At 49.4% G+C, this 16,992-nt stretch overlaps 1 protein-coding gene across 7 annotated transcripts in view; it reads right to left on the bottom strand.

The window, feature by feature from the left end:
* L3MBTL1 (L3MBTL histone methyl-lysine binding protein 1) overlaps nt 1-12,940 on the bottom strand; it is a 35,370-nt gene extending 22,430 nt beyond the window's left edge. For 6 of the 7 annotated variants that reach the window (XR_009405474.1, XM_059407032.1, XM_059407034.1 and 3 more), the window contains exons 1-7: nt 12,865-12,940; nt 6,542-6,694; nt 6,162-6,388; nt 5,699-5,840; nt 5,282-5,435; nt 5,020-5,152; nt 4,311-4,395 (exon numbers count right to left, since the gene is read on the bottom strand). Coding sequence is in view for 6 of the 7 variants with exons in the window: in XM_059407032.1 (XP_059263015.1) it covers nt 4,311-4,395; nt 5,020-5,152; nt 5,282-5,435; nt 5,699-5,840; nt 6,162-6,388; nt 6,542-6,677 (877 nt within the window). In the remaining variant the exon portion in view is untranslated. Of the gene's footprint in view, nt 1-4,310; nt 4,396-5,019; nt 5,153-5,281; nt 5,436-5,698; nt 5,841-6,161; nt 6,389-6,541; nt 6,758-12,864 lie in introns of all 7 variants that reach the window. The other variant, XM_059407033.1, reaches the window with a different exon arrangement.
* Nucleotides 12,941-16,992: the final 4,052 nt, after the last annotated feature.

The raw sequence follows: 16,992 nt of genomic DNA, 5'->3' as shown, positions 1-16,992 counted from the left end.
CTGAGCCGAAGGCAGCGGTTTAACCCACTGAGCCACCCAGGCGCCCCAAGAAGATGTTTTTAAAAATTTATTTATTTGACACAGAGAGAGGGAGATCACATGTAGGCAGAGGCAGGCAGAGAGAGAGGGGAAAACAGGCTCCCCATTGAGCAGAGAGCCCGGTGTGGGGCTCAATCCCAGGACCCTGAGATCATGACCTGAGCCGAAGGCAGACACTTAACCATCTGAGCCACCCAGGTGCCCCACAAATAAATAAAGAAAATTTTAAAAAGAAAAAACATTAAAAAAAAAGAGAAAGAAAGAAAAGGAAAAACATAGAGAGAATTCACAAATGGTTCTAGCCAGACTTTCCACTGGGAACACAGAACTGAAGAGGGTGAGCTCCAAAATGGTATGGTCTACTTTTTACCTGGCCTTCAGTTTCCAGTAAATATAAATGGACCTTTCTGAAAACCTAATGAAAGCCATGGACCATCTCCTCAGAAAAATAAATAATTCACAGAATTTTGCATGTAAATTTGGACTAGGGACCTCAGTTAAGAAGGCATCTAGAAGAGTCATACTGATTAATGACTTATACTAAATCATTCCCAATTTGTTCCCCAGCTCTGTAAGGGATTCCTTGTATTTTGATTAAAAAATATGTTTCTTCTATGTCATTAAAAAAATGGCATGGCTCTGAATAAACTTTCTTTCTCCAAAGAAAATATATACATGGCTAATAAGCACATGAAAAGATGCTCACCATCATTAGTCATCAGGGAAATGCAAATCAAAACCACAGTGAGCTACCCCTTCACACGCACCCTTCACACCCACCCCGATGGCTATAATAAAAAAAGATAAGGGCGCCTGGGTGGCACAGTGGGTTAAGCCTCTGCCTTCCGCTCAGGTCATGATCTCAGGGTCCTGGGATCCAGCCCCCCATGCCACTCTCTGCTCAGTAGGGAGCCTGCTTCCTCCTCTCTCTCTGCCTACTTGTGATCTCTGTCAAATAAATAAATAAATAATAAAATCTTAAAAAAAAAAAAAAAGACAACAGCAAGCCCTGATGAGGGTGTGAATAAACGAACCCTCATATGCTGCTGGGGTTGGGGGGAGAGATAATGGTACAGCCACTTTGGGAAACAGCCTAGCAGTTCCTTGAAAGGCTAAACGTAATTAAAAAAAAAAAAAAGCTAAACGTAGAGTTACCACATGATCCAGCAATTCACTCCCGGGTGCATACCCAAGAAAAATGAAAACATATCCACACAAAAACTTGTACACAGGGGCGCCTGGGTGGCTCAGTGGGTTAAAGCCTCTGCCTTCGGCTCAGGTCACAATCCCGGGCTCCTGGAATCGAGCCCCGCATCAGGCTCCCTGCGGAGCAGGGAGCCTGATTCCTCCTCTCTCTCTGCCTGGCTCTCTGCCTACTTGTGATCTCTCTCTGTCAAATAAAGAAATTAAAAAAAATTAAAAACAAACAAACAAACAAAAAACTTGTATACAGATATTCCTACCAGCATTACTCATGATAGCCCTGAAGTGGAAGGAACCCATATACCTATCGATTGACAAAGTGTGATACAACCATACAATGGACTATCATTCAGCAGTAAAAAGGAATGAGATACTGATGCACGCTACAATGTGGATAAACCTTTAAAACACAGGGCTAAGGGGCGCCTGAGTGGCTCAGTGGGTTAAAGCCTCTGCCTTCAACTCAGGTCATGATCCCAGGGTCCTGGGATCGAGCCTCACATCGGGCTCTCTGCTCAGCAGGGAGCCTGCTTCTCTTCCTCTCTCTCTGCCTGCCTCTCTGCCTACCTGTGATCTCTGTCTGTCAAATAAAAGAAAAAACAACAACAACAACAAACACGGGGCTAAGTGAAAGAAGCCTGTCACACAGGGCCATGTATTAGATGATCCCACTTATGTGAAATGTCCAGAACAGGCAAATCATATCCGCAGAAAATGAACTTGGGGTTGCCTAGGACTACAGGAGGGTGGTGGTTTGGGGGGAATGACAGCTCATGGGTACAGGGCTTCTTTTTGGAATGATGAAAATGCTTTAAAACTGAATGTGGTAATGGTTGCACAACTCCGTGGATACACTAAAAAACACTGAATTTGTATAAGTCAAATGGGTGAATTACATGGTATGTGAATTCCATCTCAATAAAGCTGTTCGACACTACTTTGTAAAGTTATGTATGAAGCACTAACTGCTTAAAATGGATAAAGTCGACATCATCAAAATGAAAACATTCAGTTCCTCAAAAACCATCATTTAGAAAGGAAAAAACAAGCCACAGAGTGGGAGAAAATATTTGTAACATATACATATGACAAAGGACTTATATGCTGAATATATAAAGAATAGGAAGAAGATAAACAACCCAATTCAGAATGGATAAAAATGTGGGGTGCCCGGGTGGCTCTGTTGGTTAAATGTCCAGCTCTGGATTTTGGCTCAGGTCATGCTCGGGGTTGTGAGATCGAGCCCTGCACTGGGCTCTGTGCTCAGCAGGGAATCTGCCTGAGATTCTCTCTCATCCTCTCCCTTTGCCCCTCCACCTCTCTAAAATAAATAAATAAATAAATAAATAAATAAATGAATGAATGGGCAAAAACATATGTCTGAGGTAACTAAAGGGAGACAGAACAGGAATTTTGGGGGGCTGCTCTGAATCTGAAAAGGCTGTAACAGGTTGACTCCAAAGAACGCCACCACAGATACCCGATCTGGACGTCAGCAGAATGAGAGATGACGCGAGAATATCAAAATAGCTATTAATAACGACATATATTGTGAAGACTTTAACCACGGTATGTTGGAAAGATTCCTTACACGAAGTAGCCGTTGAAAACGTAATGTGGATACATGAGAGAGAGAGAGAGCCCAAGTGCATACACGAGTTACAAGGCTCTAACTCATGAACTACTGGAACATTCTGTCAGGACTAGACACGTCAGGCCGTTCAGCATGGACCCAGGAGCTCGCCATCCAACTGCCAGAGTGTAGCTATAACGTGGATTCTCCACACACACAGGACACTCAAACAACCCTGCTACCCCTACCCCTCATGCCAGATTCTTCTGCCAAAAGACCCCAAAAACAACTGGAAAAAAACTGAGCCATACATGCAAACTTCTGCCAACTGATAGAGTAGCTTCCCTTGGACAAAGGAAAAAAGACACAAGGAGGAAAGTATCCAGAAATCAATGCCACACCAATGTTTATTTACCGTTGAGATGGCAAGAGGTATGAATCAAAAGATAACCATACTGGCCAACAGGACCCAACTAAAAGAATGCTGATTAATGAATGGATTCCCTAAGTAAGAGCAGCTGAGCCACTGTCTTGGGTGGTTGGACTGTCTCCTTCTTCTAGGTAAGACTTAAGAAGCCATAAACCAATGAGAGCTATGTTTTCGGCTTCTGATGTGAGAGCCTTGGGTTGAGAGACAACAGTGAAAATGTGGTTTGCTTGCAGTGCGCAGAACTTCTAACAGGCACTGCAGAGTTCGGAGCCCAGGACATAGACTGGGTTCCTCTGGCTGGTACTGGATCCATCAAGGCAGAATGTCCTAAGAACTCACCTCATCCTCTGGCTCTCCTGAGACAGGAAGGACAGTCACTCAGGCAACTACGCCACAGTCCGAGCGGAATCACCAACACACACCTCATGCATTCCTGAACCGAGCAAACACTGAGAGTCTACGTAATACCAGTCGCTGAGCTAAGCACCGGGGATACAATGATTAATCAAATAAATTCAGTTTTGAGGGAGAAAGATAGACATTAAACAAGCTGATATACAGTACCTACGTGATTACAAGTGTGATGAATGTTACTCAGCTCCAGCTGACTGCTGTCACATGGAAATGGAGAAGGCCTGAGGGCCAGAGATGACTATAAATGGCCTTTGTTTCCCCCTTTTTTTAAGAACCAGAAGGCCAGAATGGGGGCTCAGATAGCAAGGACAGACCAACGGCCAGCACAAACTTGCTCACACCACCAAGGGGAAGCCATGCCATGTGATGCCATTAAAAGCTGCTTAAGTCTTTGGGTTCCGAGCCTGGCTGTGAGGCCTATTCACGACTGGCTAGCACATGATACAATTCCTCTGCAAACACATATACTAACGTGTAAACCAGAAACATCGTGTCTCATTTTTCTCTCTTTCCCTCACACATACACTAATTTCTACTTATCTCTATATGTACAACACGCCACCACATACGTAACCCATACTTCCAGCCTCACACCTCCAAAGACGTATACACACATTACAGCAACGCAGACACACAGGGAGACCACCGTACCAGACTGGCTGTTGTTCCACTCCTCACTCTCTGGGGTGCTAGCAGCCGGCTGTCCCTCTGGATCCTTTCCTTCTTCTTGCTTCTCCTGTGGAAGGCAAGCCTCATTCCTGTCCTCACGGGTTGGAGTGAAGCCCCAGACTTATTCCAGGCCCCCGCCTGGCTCTCTGGTCACATGGTATTCTGCCCCCAAACAAGTGGAATCTCTTCTAGATTACCAGCAGGAGCATGGCTCCAGCGGGCAACCCCCTACCACGTGGGCACAAACTCACATGACCATACAGCCCCTAGTTACACAGTCTGACTACAGTCCCCTCCATTCCTCAGACCAGCTGTGTCTTGATCTTTCTTGTCCACTGGAATTTTCATGCTCTGTCTCTTCCAGCTTCTCTGCCTCTGGCTTCGTGACGGGGTTCCAGTGATGGAGCTTTCCATCTGCCTACTCATCTCCTTGGGTGCTGGTGTATGTGAATGTGACTTAGCCCTGACGCTAGACTGAGATGGGAGCTCCAGAAAAGCGGGAAGGTGATTTAATCATTTTCCTCTAACCCTGTACAGGACCTGAGTTAAAAACGGGACCCCCAAATAGAATGAGTGAGTCATCATGTGTCTTCTCTGGCCCTGCCCCACAGCCTTGATTGATGGAGAGGATAGTGGGAATAGACGTGTAGCCTCTAGCCTCCCCTTCCCCTCCCCACAGCCCTCTTCCTACCAAGGTCTCAGGCTCTGACTCCTCCTCTGATGGGCTGTGGTATTCCCTGCGCTTCCTCTTCTTCATGGGTTTGAGAAGCTCAGAAGCGCTGGTGCAGGAGTTCTGACCGGAGGAGTTCTCCACTATGACTGACCTGAGGGACAGATGGCCTGAGAGAAAGAACCACCCACCCTACACCACCCAGTCCCTCTCCTAAGCCCAGAACAGGGGGAATGGGATCCCTAAATCAGAGCAAGTAGGGGTGCAATCCCCTCCCCCTTACCGCTCTTGGAACAGCGGCGGGCAGTCATCATTGGAGGAACCAGCAGGATCTGGAACCGCGCTTTGCTGAGGTCCACACTCCTGGCACTGACAGGTGCCATCATCTTCTGGGGGATCCTGGGGGGAATCTTCTGGAGGATCCTGGGGGAGGTCCGCTGTGGAGGCCAAAGGGGCCTCAGGCCGCCCATCCATCACAACCACACTCGGGCTCCGCCCACCTCGGAGCTCACGCCCCCTCAGGCTCCCCGGGACCTTCCCCCCAACAGTTTTTGCCATCTCAGGACCAACCTCTGGGTGCACCGGCAGAACCCAGGTCACCCACCCCAACCTCCCCCTGCAGCCCCATGAATACTCCTTAGGGAGCTCGGGCCATGCCCCACCCGGGCAGGGCCCCAGCCTGGGGACTGGGGGTTCCTACCCGGCTGTTGGGTGCCCGCATCGCCACCTCCCGCCGGGGCCTCGCCATCTTCATATTCGGCCACACCTTCGGGCCGTAGCTCTGGGCTCGGGGGCTGCTCCGCTCCTACCATGTTCAGCGGTGCGTACTCGCTTATCCGGAACTGCAGCGTGGGAGGGTCTGAGGACGGGACTCCCGCACCCCCTCGACCCACCTCCGACCCGCAAGGTCCTCTCCCGCCGCCTTACTCCGCAAGGCTCGGCTCCGGGAGCCTCGCTCCAAGCCACGCCCCCGGCAGCCCGCCAGACTCCCAGCGCCTCCACCCAAGCCATGCCCCTAGAGTCCCTCTGTCAAAGCCGCACCCCAGAACCCTCCATCGCGGGCTCCTTCCTCCTCCCTCCCCTCGGGCCCCGCCTCCTGCCCGCTGGCCCCGCCCCACAAGTGCCCCTCACCGGCCCCTCCGCCAATCCCCACAGACACTGACCCGAAGGCCGCTCCCAGGAGGCGGGGCCGCGGCCTCCGTCCACTCCAGGAGCCGCACTGAGGTGGCACCGGAGCTGGCCGCAGGCCCGGGGCTTAACTGCGGCAGAACGGTGGCCGTGACAGGTACGCTGCCCGCCACTCGCTCCGGAGTGCCCACATGGATGGGCTCCCGTGGAAAACAGGAAACATCCAGGGCACTGCTGGGCAGGCCAAGGGTGGCCGAGCCGGCTACGAACAAATACACAGACATGACACAGGTGAGCCTGGCGGCCCTGGCCCATGCGTGTGTGTAGGCAGGTGAAAGCATGTCCTTCGCGGGATCCACACCTGCTTAGGCAGGTGTGGGGCTGCTCCTCCCCCCAGGCCCCTGGCTTGGCCCACCTGGGATGATGAAGGCGGTAGCGGGCAGGTGAGAGCTGGAACCTGGGCTGTCTCTGGCCACCAGGTGCACGTTGACCTCTCCTGTGGAGGGCCCCTTCAGTGTCCTCAGCATCTCCATTTCGGCATTCCCCTCCATCCTGGTAGGCCTACAAGCTGAACACGACCCCCACGGTGATCAGGGAGGGAAGAGCCTTCTTTGAGGAGGAGCTGGTCACCCTGTAGAGAAAAGCCTCAGCCCTGAGGAGAGCACGGTTTCTTAGGAGACCAACACTAAGTCTGGCTCCTGGTTCTAACCAGGTCACCCAGGTGAGGGCTCTGGCCAGGCCCTGCCTCTCCCCCGGACGAAGATGGGCATGTGTGAGGGTGCTTTGTAAACTGTGATGTACAGGTGCACCACTGACTCTGGGAGTAGGTCTCAGGCCAAGGTTCTGTCTGGCCAGCGTCAATGCAGAGCTCAGGCTAAGTCCAAACTCCCCTCTTCTCAAGCCCCACCTCCAGCCCCACTAGACTCTTCTTCCTGTGGGGACTTAGAGCCCTCAAGTACCAAACTCACTCTCACTCTTAAGGTCCATTTTCCTGGGAGGTCATTTTCCCAATCACATTCTTTGATGCCCCCTGGCCACAATCCTTCCAACCCTAAGCACAGAGTGAGCACTAGAAGGTCCGCTGAACAAACGCACACATGTGAAAAGCAAAGACGTGCTCTTGGAGAACCCAGATAGTGCATGACTCTTCCATATAATAAAGCAAGGGCAAGAAAGTATTTAATAAAGAGGTGGGTGGATAAGTAAATATATGGGGAAAAAAGACCTAATGATGTAACAACTATACTTAATAAATACCTATCATTTACTTAACTCCTAAAACGTATTGGCCACTGCCCTAGTGGCTTACCAGTCCAGGAGAATTTTCTGTGATGATGTAAATGTCTTATGCCTACATTGTCCAACACACTAGTAGCCACTAGCCACATGTGGTTCCTGAGCACCTGCAATGTGGCTAGTGTGAATGAAGAACTGAATTTTTAAAATCTTAATTCAAATTAAAATTTAAATAGTCACAGTGGCCATAGTTACTGTACTGGACAGCAAAACTTTACAGATAATATAATTGGCCTGTCGCCTCTATTTGCAAAACACCTCTCAGAGTCTGACTTCTCTCCATCTCCTTGCTGCCTTGCAAGTCCCAACTCCCATCAGCCCTCCTTGGACTTCAGAAACTGCCTCCTGCCTCCTACAGTTTATTCTCCAGTAAGAGAAAGCTTTAAAAACGTAAAACAGGGGCGTGGCTCAGTGGTTAAGCATCTGCCTTCGGCTCAGGTCATGATCCCAGGGTCCTGGGATGGAGCCCCACGTCGGGCTCCCTGCTGAGCAGGAAGCTTCTTCTTCTCCCACTCCCCCTGCTTGTGTTCCCTCTCTCACTGTCTCTCTCTCTCTCTGTCAAAAAAATAAATAAAAATCTTAAAAGAAAAAAAGATGTAAACCAAATCACATAATTTCCCTACCTAAAATTCTTCCATGGTTCTCCACTGCCCTTAGAATAAAATCAAAGAGTTTTACCCTATAGAATCTGACCCCTGTGTTCCTCTGACCTCATCATCCACCACCTGTTCTCCACCCCTGACAAATATTGGTTTCCTTCTACTCACTAATAAACATGTTCACTGCAGAGCCCTTGATCCTTGTTCTAAACTCTGCTTAGAATGCTCCTCCCCAAGCTCTCTGCTTGGCTACCTGCTTTCCATGCTCCAGGCCTCAGCTCAGTGGTCACCTCCTCAGAAGAGGTCTTTCCTGGCCACTCAGTTTAAGCAGCACACCCCTCACCCATGCCACTACTGCTCATCCCATTATTGTGTTTCTTTCCTTTGCATCCTTCATTATAATCAGTAATGATCTTCATTTACTTATTTGTGTGTCATTAGTCATCCCTATAGAAATCTAAGTTCCACGAAGGCAAAGACTTTAATCCGTCTTGTTCCCTGCTATAGAGCCAGCCCCTGGAACAATGCCTACACACAGTAGGTGCTAAATAAATCTGTGTTGGATTTCAGTAATTTCAACGTGTTAATAAAAAGCTCTGGGTGTGTGATTGATTCCTGGTTGCTTTAAGGTGTTGACAGTCCTTGACAATGGCTTGTGGCATTAAGTTAAAGGAAAACATGGCCTCAGCTCAAGACAGACTTAAGACAGTGTGAAACTCAGCTCCAGGGGTGCCTGGGTGGCTCTGTGGGTTAAGCCTCTGGTTTCGGCTCAGGTCATCATCTCAGGGTCCTGGGATGGAGCCCCGCATAGGGCTCTTTGCTCAGCAGGGAGCCTGCTTCCCCCCCCCCCCCCCCCCCCCTTTTGATTTCTGCCAAACAAAAAAAATCTTAAAAAAAAAAAAAGAAAGAAAGAAAGAAAAAGAAACAGCTCCAGAGCTTAACTCATGGGGCTCTGAGTAAGAAACTTACCTGACTGAAGCCTCAGTTTCCTCGTGTGTAAAATAAATACAGAAATGATATCTGTCTCAAAGGGTTCTAGTGAATATCACATGTAAAAAACAGGTAAAGTCTTGGTAGCAGCAGGTCTTCAACAAACACCAATTCACTCCCTTTTAACAGAAATCCCAGGGGTGCCTGGGTGGCTCAGTGGGTTAAGGCTCTGCCTTTGGCTCAGGTCATGGTCTCAGGGTCCTGGGATCGAGTCCCCACATCGAGCCCCGCATCGGGCTCTCTGCTCAGCAGGGAGCCTGCTTCCCCAACCTCTCTCTGCCTACCTCTCACTCTACTTGTGATCTCTGTCAAATAAATAAATAAAAATCTTTAAAAAAAAAGAAATTCCAGGGAGCTGGGTCACTTCTGGTAACATAGAAGCTGCCTGCTAGCAGAGGGGGCTGCTCTCTCTCCCACCTCCTCCCACCTGCTGTTCCTGTGCACTCGTTTACTTTCCAGCTTTTCCTCTCTAAAACAGAGAGTCCATCCTCTGTATTATATCATCAGGTAGGTGAAGACTAGATATATAACCTGATTAATGAAGGCAATACTCAAACCAAGGTGTGTTTCCCTTTGTTAAGATTGTAAAATAGAATTCCCTGAATTTCAATTCTAATTATTTTGCTTTTCACAGATGATGTACTTGGACCACTTTTAAGTTCTTTTAGATAGAGTCAATCTTTTTATTCAAAACCTTGGCAGTCACTGAGAGTGCATGTGGTTACTCCTGGAAGAACTCTGTTCCTGTTTCAGAACCTCTCACATGTTTTGGGGATGTCCAGAAAGGGAGGCCAGGGGAATGGCCTTCTGCTCAGGGTTGTTGTCGTTGTTTCAGCAAACACTGGAGGGCAACTAGGTGTCAGCTCCATTCTGTGCTCTGGGAATACAGTCTCAAACCAGACAAAAGTGCTCTCACGAAACATATTGTAGAAATAAGGGGTGAAGTTGGGTTGGAGATGTAAACTGGACAGGCGTTGTGGATAGCTGGCATTGAAAAGCACAGAACTGAGTATAAAGAAACAGGTAGGAGCTTTGGAGCTCACCAAGATTTATAGGTTGGGAAGAGGAAGATCTGGTAAAAGAGGCTGCCTTCAAGTCAGAGGGAATCCAGAAGAGTCTGAACTTCTGGAGGACACAGGAGGAAAGTTTCAGGACCGTGGGACTGCTCAGTGTGAAATGCCCCTGACAGATCAAGTCAGATCTTGAGATCTGACCACTGACCAAAGGAGTCACTTCGGAGGAGCTGTGGACACATAAACCAAATTGGAGTGGGTTCTAGAGAGGGATCCTGGATTAGCTCAATGTTTACTGAACACCTACTATGCACCAGTTACTGTTCTAGGCAATGCAGATTTGTCACTGAACAAAACAGACAAAAACCTCTGCCCTCTGCCACAGACTCTACATTCTAGTGGAGAAAACTGATAATAAAGTTTGCGCCTCACAGAAGAATGAAAGATAGGGAAGTGAGCTGTGATATCAAGAGGAATGCATGGAATTGGGGGACGGCTGTTTGGAGAGTGATGTGGTCTCAAGGAAGGGGCGTGGTGTGTTTGTTGTTGTTTTTTAAAGATTTTATTTATTTATTTGTTAGAGAGAGAGAGAGAGAGAGCGCACAAGCAGGCAGAGTGGCAAGCAGAGGCAGAAAGAGAAGCAGGCTCCCCACTGATCAAAGAGCAAAGCGGGGACTCCATCCGAGGACTCTGGGATCATGAACTGAGCCAAAGGCAGAGGCTTAACAGACTGAGCCACACAGGCGCCCCTGGTTTGTTTAAATAGGAGATATTAGAGCATGTTTGTATTTGATGAAAATGAGCCTACAGAGAGGAAAAAACGGTCAGTGAAGGGGAAAAGAATAATTCTAGAAGACAAGTCCTTAAATATGCAGGAGGAAAGAGGAGCTGGTGCATCTGAGCTGTTGGGACCCATCACACCTACTTGTGGCCTCCTGGCTCGCGGCACCCACTGCTTCCGTGTCCATCCTCCCCAGCTAGACCATGAGTTTTTCTGAGGCCCGTACCTGCCTTCTCTGTGATCTGAATTCACTCTTCCTCTCCCGCTGCCACCCCTTGTGTTTGCAGCTCATGCAGCATTTTCATAAACATCGTCTCACTCGGTACATACAGCAGCACAACCAGTCTGCAATGGCTCCCAGGCCCCAGCCACGTGCTAGGAAGCCATCTACTCCTACCCTATGGCCTGATCACACCCTCAGAACCCCACTCCTCTGTCCTCTGCACACACCTCTCCACATCCCATAGGTCTGGAAATATCTCAAGCAGCCTCCCAGATCCAGCTTGAGTGACACCTCTTCTCTGAGCTTTCCCAGAATCCACCCCCAAACAAAGTTAATCATCCCCTCGGCTGTACTCCACTCCACCACAGTCTAACTATGCATTAACTTGTCTGTCTCCCCCAGGGATGGAACAAAGCTGCCGACGTGCGAAAAGCCTGACAGGCCCGCTCAAATCGGCAGTGCATGAATGAATCAGAGAGCTGGGAGTAAAAAGTGGTCAACAGTGTAAGAAACAATGGTACTGAAATTCATAAAAGGTTTAGCCATTCTTGCCTTAGGGGCTGGAATTCGATCCACCCCTCCCCAAGCTGTTCAGGGACTCCGGGAGGAGGGGATAAAGTGGGAGGTCCCAGCTGCCCTGCAGGTTGTCAGGGGGCAGTCCTCAGCTTCTCTGGGAACTGCCCTTAGCCAGGGGAGCTGCCTCGCCCAAGTGCCCTCTCCTGGAAGCAGCCATCCTGTTAGACCAGCTGATAAGGGGAATGAAGACCTCGCCCCCTAGCCTCAATTTGAGATTATGTCAGCAGCGCCCTCCCTTGTCCACTCCAGAGCTTCCCCTGGGACAGGCTGGGGCCTGTCCCAGGCCATTGGCTGTTTAACTTCTGCCCACCACCTTGCTGTCTTCCCTGTCCTACAGGTGATATTCGCAAGGGCACTCCAGTAAACCTGCGCTCACATCTCCCTCTGGGAGTCTGGTTCCAAGGAACCTAACCCAAAATACCCATTTGGGTCCCCGGGCCAGAGCGGTGTCCGGCCCATAGCATATGTTCAATAAATATTTATTGCATGAGGATGTCCCTGTTTATTTTCTCGTCGTCTCTCTGCTAAGGTTCCTCCCAACCGCCTGCCCTTCAAGGCCTCGTATACAACAGACGCTCAATAAAAGCCCTGGCTATAGGGGTTGGGGGTGGGGAGCGACACACACTCAGAGCCCGGGTCTGACAGAGCGCCGCAAACTTGGGGCCACCCCCCCCGCAGCTGCGGCCGGGACGCGGGAGGCGGGGCAAGCCGCTCCGGGTCGGGACCACCGCCCGCGAGCCCTCGGGGAACCAGCACACAGGGCTGCGGGTGGGGCGGCCACTGACCCGTCAATTCCGCGCAACGGTTACTTTTTAAGACGCCAAAATGGCGGAATTCTTTTTATTCTTTATCTTTATGGCAAAATAGTAATAATCCCATTTCCCGTTATAAAAATCGGAAATCAATGGTAGGAAAAAGAAAGTTTGCCAAATGACCCATTTCCTAAGAAACCTCAAAGCCCGCCCTCTACACCCTCCGTCGTATTAATGGAAAACTCTTAATTGACTGCATTTCGCTAAAAATCGGAGCCGCCGCCTCCCCCGCTCGCGGTCGCGGCCCCCAGCCCCGCTGCCGTTGCCCCCGCCCCGCCGCACTCTGCCCGGACCCCTTCCGCTCCGCTCCCCTGCTCTCCTCCCCAGCCCGCGCCCCCCGCCGGCGGCGTTCGCCATGGGCCGCGCGCTGGGGCCGCGCACCGGGCACTGGCGGCAGGGCGGGCGGCGCCCCGCATCCCGGGCCGAGCCCCCGCCGAGGGCTCCCTACCTGCGAGGCCCGCCCGTGGCCGCCCAGCGCCGAGCTGCCGTCCGAGACCCGCGCCGCGCGCGCCTGCGCGCACAGGGGGCGGGCCCGCCTCCCTGCAGGACGCGGGGCGCGGAGCGCGCGCAGAGCGGGATCGGGGGGCGCGGGCCCGGCCGCGTGGGCCTGGTGGCTTCTCCCCGCCGCGACCAGAGGGCTGCGCAGGCGAGGCGGGTGGGGATTCATCCTGCCCTCCGCCGTCCGCGTCACGGCCAGCAGCTAGCAGGGGGCGCGGGGCCCGCCGAGCCGAAGAGCGAGCCTGCCGGCCCCCCGCTGAGTGGTCAGTGACAAAAGACGGGGTTGCGCTCCCGCACGCACGCCGGCTGGGTCGCTGAGCTGTCCAGTGCCTTCCCACCGCGACAGCTCCATCCCCTCCCTTGAGAAGTGGAGCCAGGGAGCGTCCGAAAACGGTCCCAGAGGGGGCGAAGGGCTTTGGGGCCAGAGGATAGGAGGCCCAGGGCAGCGGGTTCCGATTCAGCCCCTGACAGGCATACAGGGCCTCATTAGCCGCGCCTGCGTTTAGATGACCTATTGCCATGGCTTCTAGTGTGACCTGGAGGACCTCACCTTATCCTCCTGGTACTTCATTTCTCCATTTGTAAAGACTCACTGCTTCATGGCATATCGTTCCCGCTGCGGTGTTACCTTGAACAAGTCACTGCCGCTCTGTGCTTAAATATCCTTGATCTAACTAGTTACATCTCTGTTGTTGGTTCTTATAGCACAAAATACCTCCTTTCACACTTAACACAGCTGTAGCTTCACATAGATTTGTGTAATTAGAGAGGTTAAGAGACTGCAAGCTCAGGACGCCTAGGTGGCTCAATGGGTTAAGCCTCTGCCTTCGGGTCAGGTCATGATCCCAGAGTCCTGGGATTGAGTGCCCCATCAGCTCTCTGCTCAGCGGGGAGCCAGCTTCCCCTTCTCTCTCTGCCTGCCTCTCTGCCGACTTGTGATCTCTGTCCTTCAAATAAATAAAATCTTAAAAAAAAAAAAAAAAAGAGACTGCAAGCTTTAAGAGACATTTTCTTGTATCCTTAGCACTAAACTGGATACTGAGTGGGTGCTCAATAAATATTTGCTAGTAATACGCTGCATGCAGATAACAGGGAAACTCTTGGTATAGCCTAGAGCTGGGGGCCCCCCTCCCACACAAAAGGATTAAACCTAATACCTTATTTTACAGAAGAGGACATGGAGGTCCCTTTGGCCTAAGGTCATGGACACAGGTCAGACCTCCAGACTCCTGACTTCAGTCCAGATGAGAAAAGAATTCCTAATTAATCGTAGACAAATTCCCCAAATTGTGATCATCGGGTTTAAATTTATGCAGACTTTATTCTGGTTGCTACACCAACGCATTACATGTGTTCTTCCTTGCTGCAATGTCAATTTTTAATCACATCTCATATTATTGGGAACAGAACAGCATAGTTGAGGATGCTGGTTGCCATAACAATAGTGGTCTCTTCATACACACCAATACACACACAGCCATCCTCTTTTTCTCTCCTCTCTACCCAGACTGCTTGTTCTAGATTTTCCAAAAGATTTATTTTAGGTATTGGATTATAAGAAAGTGATGAAACTACACAAACACATGGCTTCTCAATTACAAATGTGTCTTACAGTGATTCAGACAGACAAATGGAATCTGAGCTAGCAGGATGCAGGAACCAACAGGAATTGCTGAGACATCATTGTTCTGCCCATTAACAGTCTTAACAGGTGGTCCTAGCACTTTCAGTAGTCTCGCTTTGTTGAACATCTTCAGGGATGGAGAGCTCCTCCCAAGCTGATGGGATTTGGGGATGGTGGCTTCTCCTAAGGCCACCCTTTGTTCCGCTGTTCCAGTATGCCTTTAGGAGCAAGGAAGCAAGTCCTGTCCTTCCCTCAAGTGACAGAGCCCTCTTGTACAAGTCAAAAACCTCCACTGTCTACTCCAAGTTGAACTTCTACCAAAGAATGGACCCAAATTTGTTTGAAATGTTAACAGAAGCACTGGGAAAATTGTTAAGCCCACATCTGTTTCTACAGAATTCACCATTGAGGCAGTCTATTTAGGAAAATCATTAAAATGTGCCCTTTTTGTTCAATGTGAACATACTTCTGGTTACAACCTGACAGACTTTACTAATAGGGAGACTTTTCTAGCATAAACACCCCAGATTCGTGGGTAAAATATTACAAGAAAAAAAGCAAACAGAGGAGGAAGAGTAAATTCATGGCTGAAAAGGGTAACAGGAAGAGCCAGAAACAAAAGAGGGAAACAGAGCCATGGAGGTGGGGGTGCCCTGGTGTCTCTCCTGTCCTGGAGGTGGTTATTGATTAGAGATGGGGACCAGCTGCTAGGGACTTGGGTTTCATCACACACTTAATGGCAGGAGATGGGATCTTAGGTCTAGCCAATACTGGGAGTAGTATGAACTGAAACCAGCGTTAAGGACTGGACACTTCTCATACACAGACTACGTATTTGTGGGTCCATAGTGGGAAAGGCAAGGGAGACCCAAGTTCCCAAACATGATCAGCTTCAGGTCTTGCTCTCCCCGACGCATGGCTTTGTTACTCAGAACTTCATTGATAAAATTTTATTTGGCTTTGGGAATGGAAGCTTATGTTTGTAATTGCTAGAACTTGTTTCGGTGAGGGCCAGAGCCTCAGCTATTTCCCTTACCCCCATCCTGCTAAACATTTGAACCTTGTTCTCAACATACTGATAGAATTCCTGTCTTAGGACACTGAGGTGCCAACAAAAAAGAATCACTCAATCAAGGCTTATTTACTTTTGTGGAACAAATTAGTGGCTTAGAAAAGCACAAATTACCTTGTAGTTCGGGAGATCAGAAGCCCAAACTGGTTCTCACTGGCTCTCAAGGACTTTCTTCCCAAAGAATTGCTTGTCAGTGGGGACAAATACCACTTAGGAAAGGTGATCCAAGATCCTGGTCTCTGTACAAGGCAGTATGTTGCTTTCTTCTGGCTCTATCTGCTCCAGGCCATCTTCTGATTTCATTTTTCAGATACCTTCATGTCCTAGTGCACTCGGGCTACTAGGACAGAACACCAGACAAGACTATGGCTTACAACAACAGAAACCTATTTCTCCCAGTTCTGGATGCTGGAACATCCAAGGCGCTGCAAATTTCATGTCTAGTGAAGTTTTCCTGGCTTCACAAACAGCCATCACCTTGCTGTATCATCACATCGGGATTAGGCTGCCACATGAATTTTGTGGAGAGATACAGAATCCATCGCACTTCCCAACACACAATCAGCTATTTGGAACTTCTTCCACTCAAGGAACAAAACACACTGGCTTTCTGGTACAAGCCAGGTACTTGGACAATGTTAGCCAGATATGAGGGTGGCAGAGTGGGTGGGTATGTCCCTCAGAAAAGCTTATCTACTGAGAGCTGAGAATAAAGTTCCTTGGTGTACTTGTTAAGAGAACTTTTCCTGGCTTTGGATTGCAAATGAAAAAAGCAAACTTCATCAAGTGCGTGCGATGTTTTATACTTTATTGAAATAGGAAATATTTACTTTTTTCTGTTAGGGTCAGGAAACACGGCATACACTCTAAGTAAATTTGAAGAGAATTTAATAAAGGGTCTGCTTTTAAAGGTATACGTCAGTTGCTGGAAATTCACAACTGTTAGCAAAAGATCACTGGGGCTAGGAAAATGTGACAGTGGTTATCAGGACTTGTAAAAAGAGGGCTGTATGTAGAAGACAGTATGTCCTTCCGATGAGGGCCACCAACCTAAACTCCAACCACTTCCAACCTAAACTCTACAGGGAGGGAGCTGTTGGAAGTACTCCAATCTTAAAAAAAAGAAAAAAAAAGTCAAGTATCTCTTTAGGCAAAATGAAATAACCCCCTAAGTTTTCCCTTTTCATTCATCTGCAGGTTGGTGGATTTAGGCTGGGCTGTTGTTTCAAGCTATAGGTGGCTGAGGCTAACTGACAGCTTGGCCCCACTGGTCTCATCTCTTACCAGCAGGCTTACAAAGGGTATTACTGTCATGGTGATGACTGAGATGCCAAAGACCAAGCCCATTTGTACAAGTGCTGCTTAAGCCTTTCCTTGTGCTG

Source organism: Mustela nigripes, chromosome 7 (genome assembly GCF_022355385.1).
Source record: "Mustela nigripes isolate SB6536 chromosome 7, MUSNIG.SB6536, whole genome shotgun sequence".
NCBI lineage: Eukaryota > Metazoa > Chordata > Mammalia > Carnivora > Mustelidae > Mustela > Mustela nigripes.
This window is presented reverse-complemented; position numbering and strand designations above follow the sequence as displayed.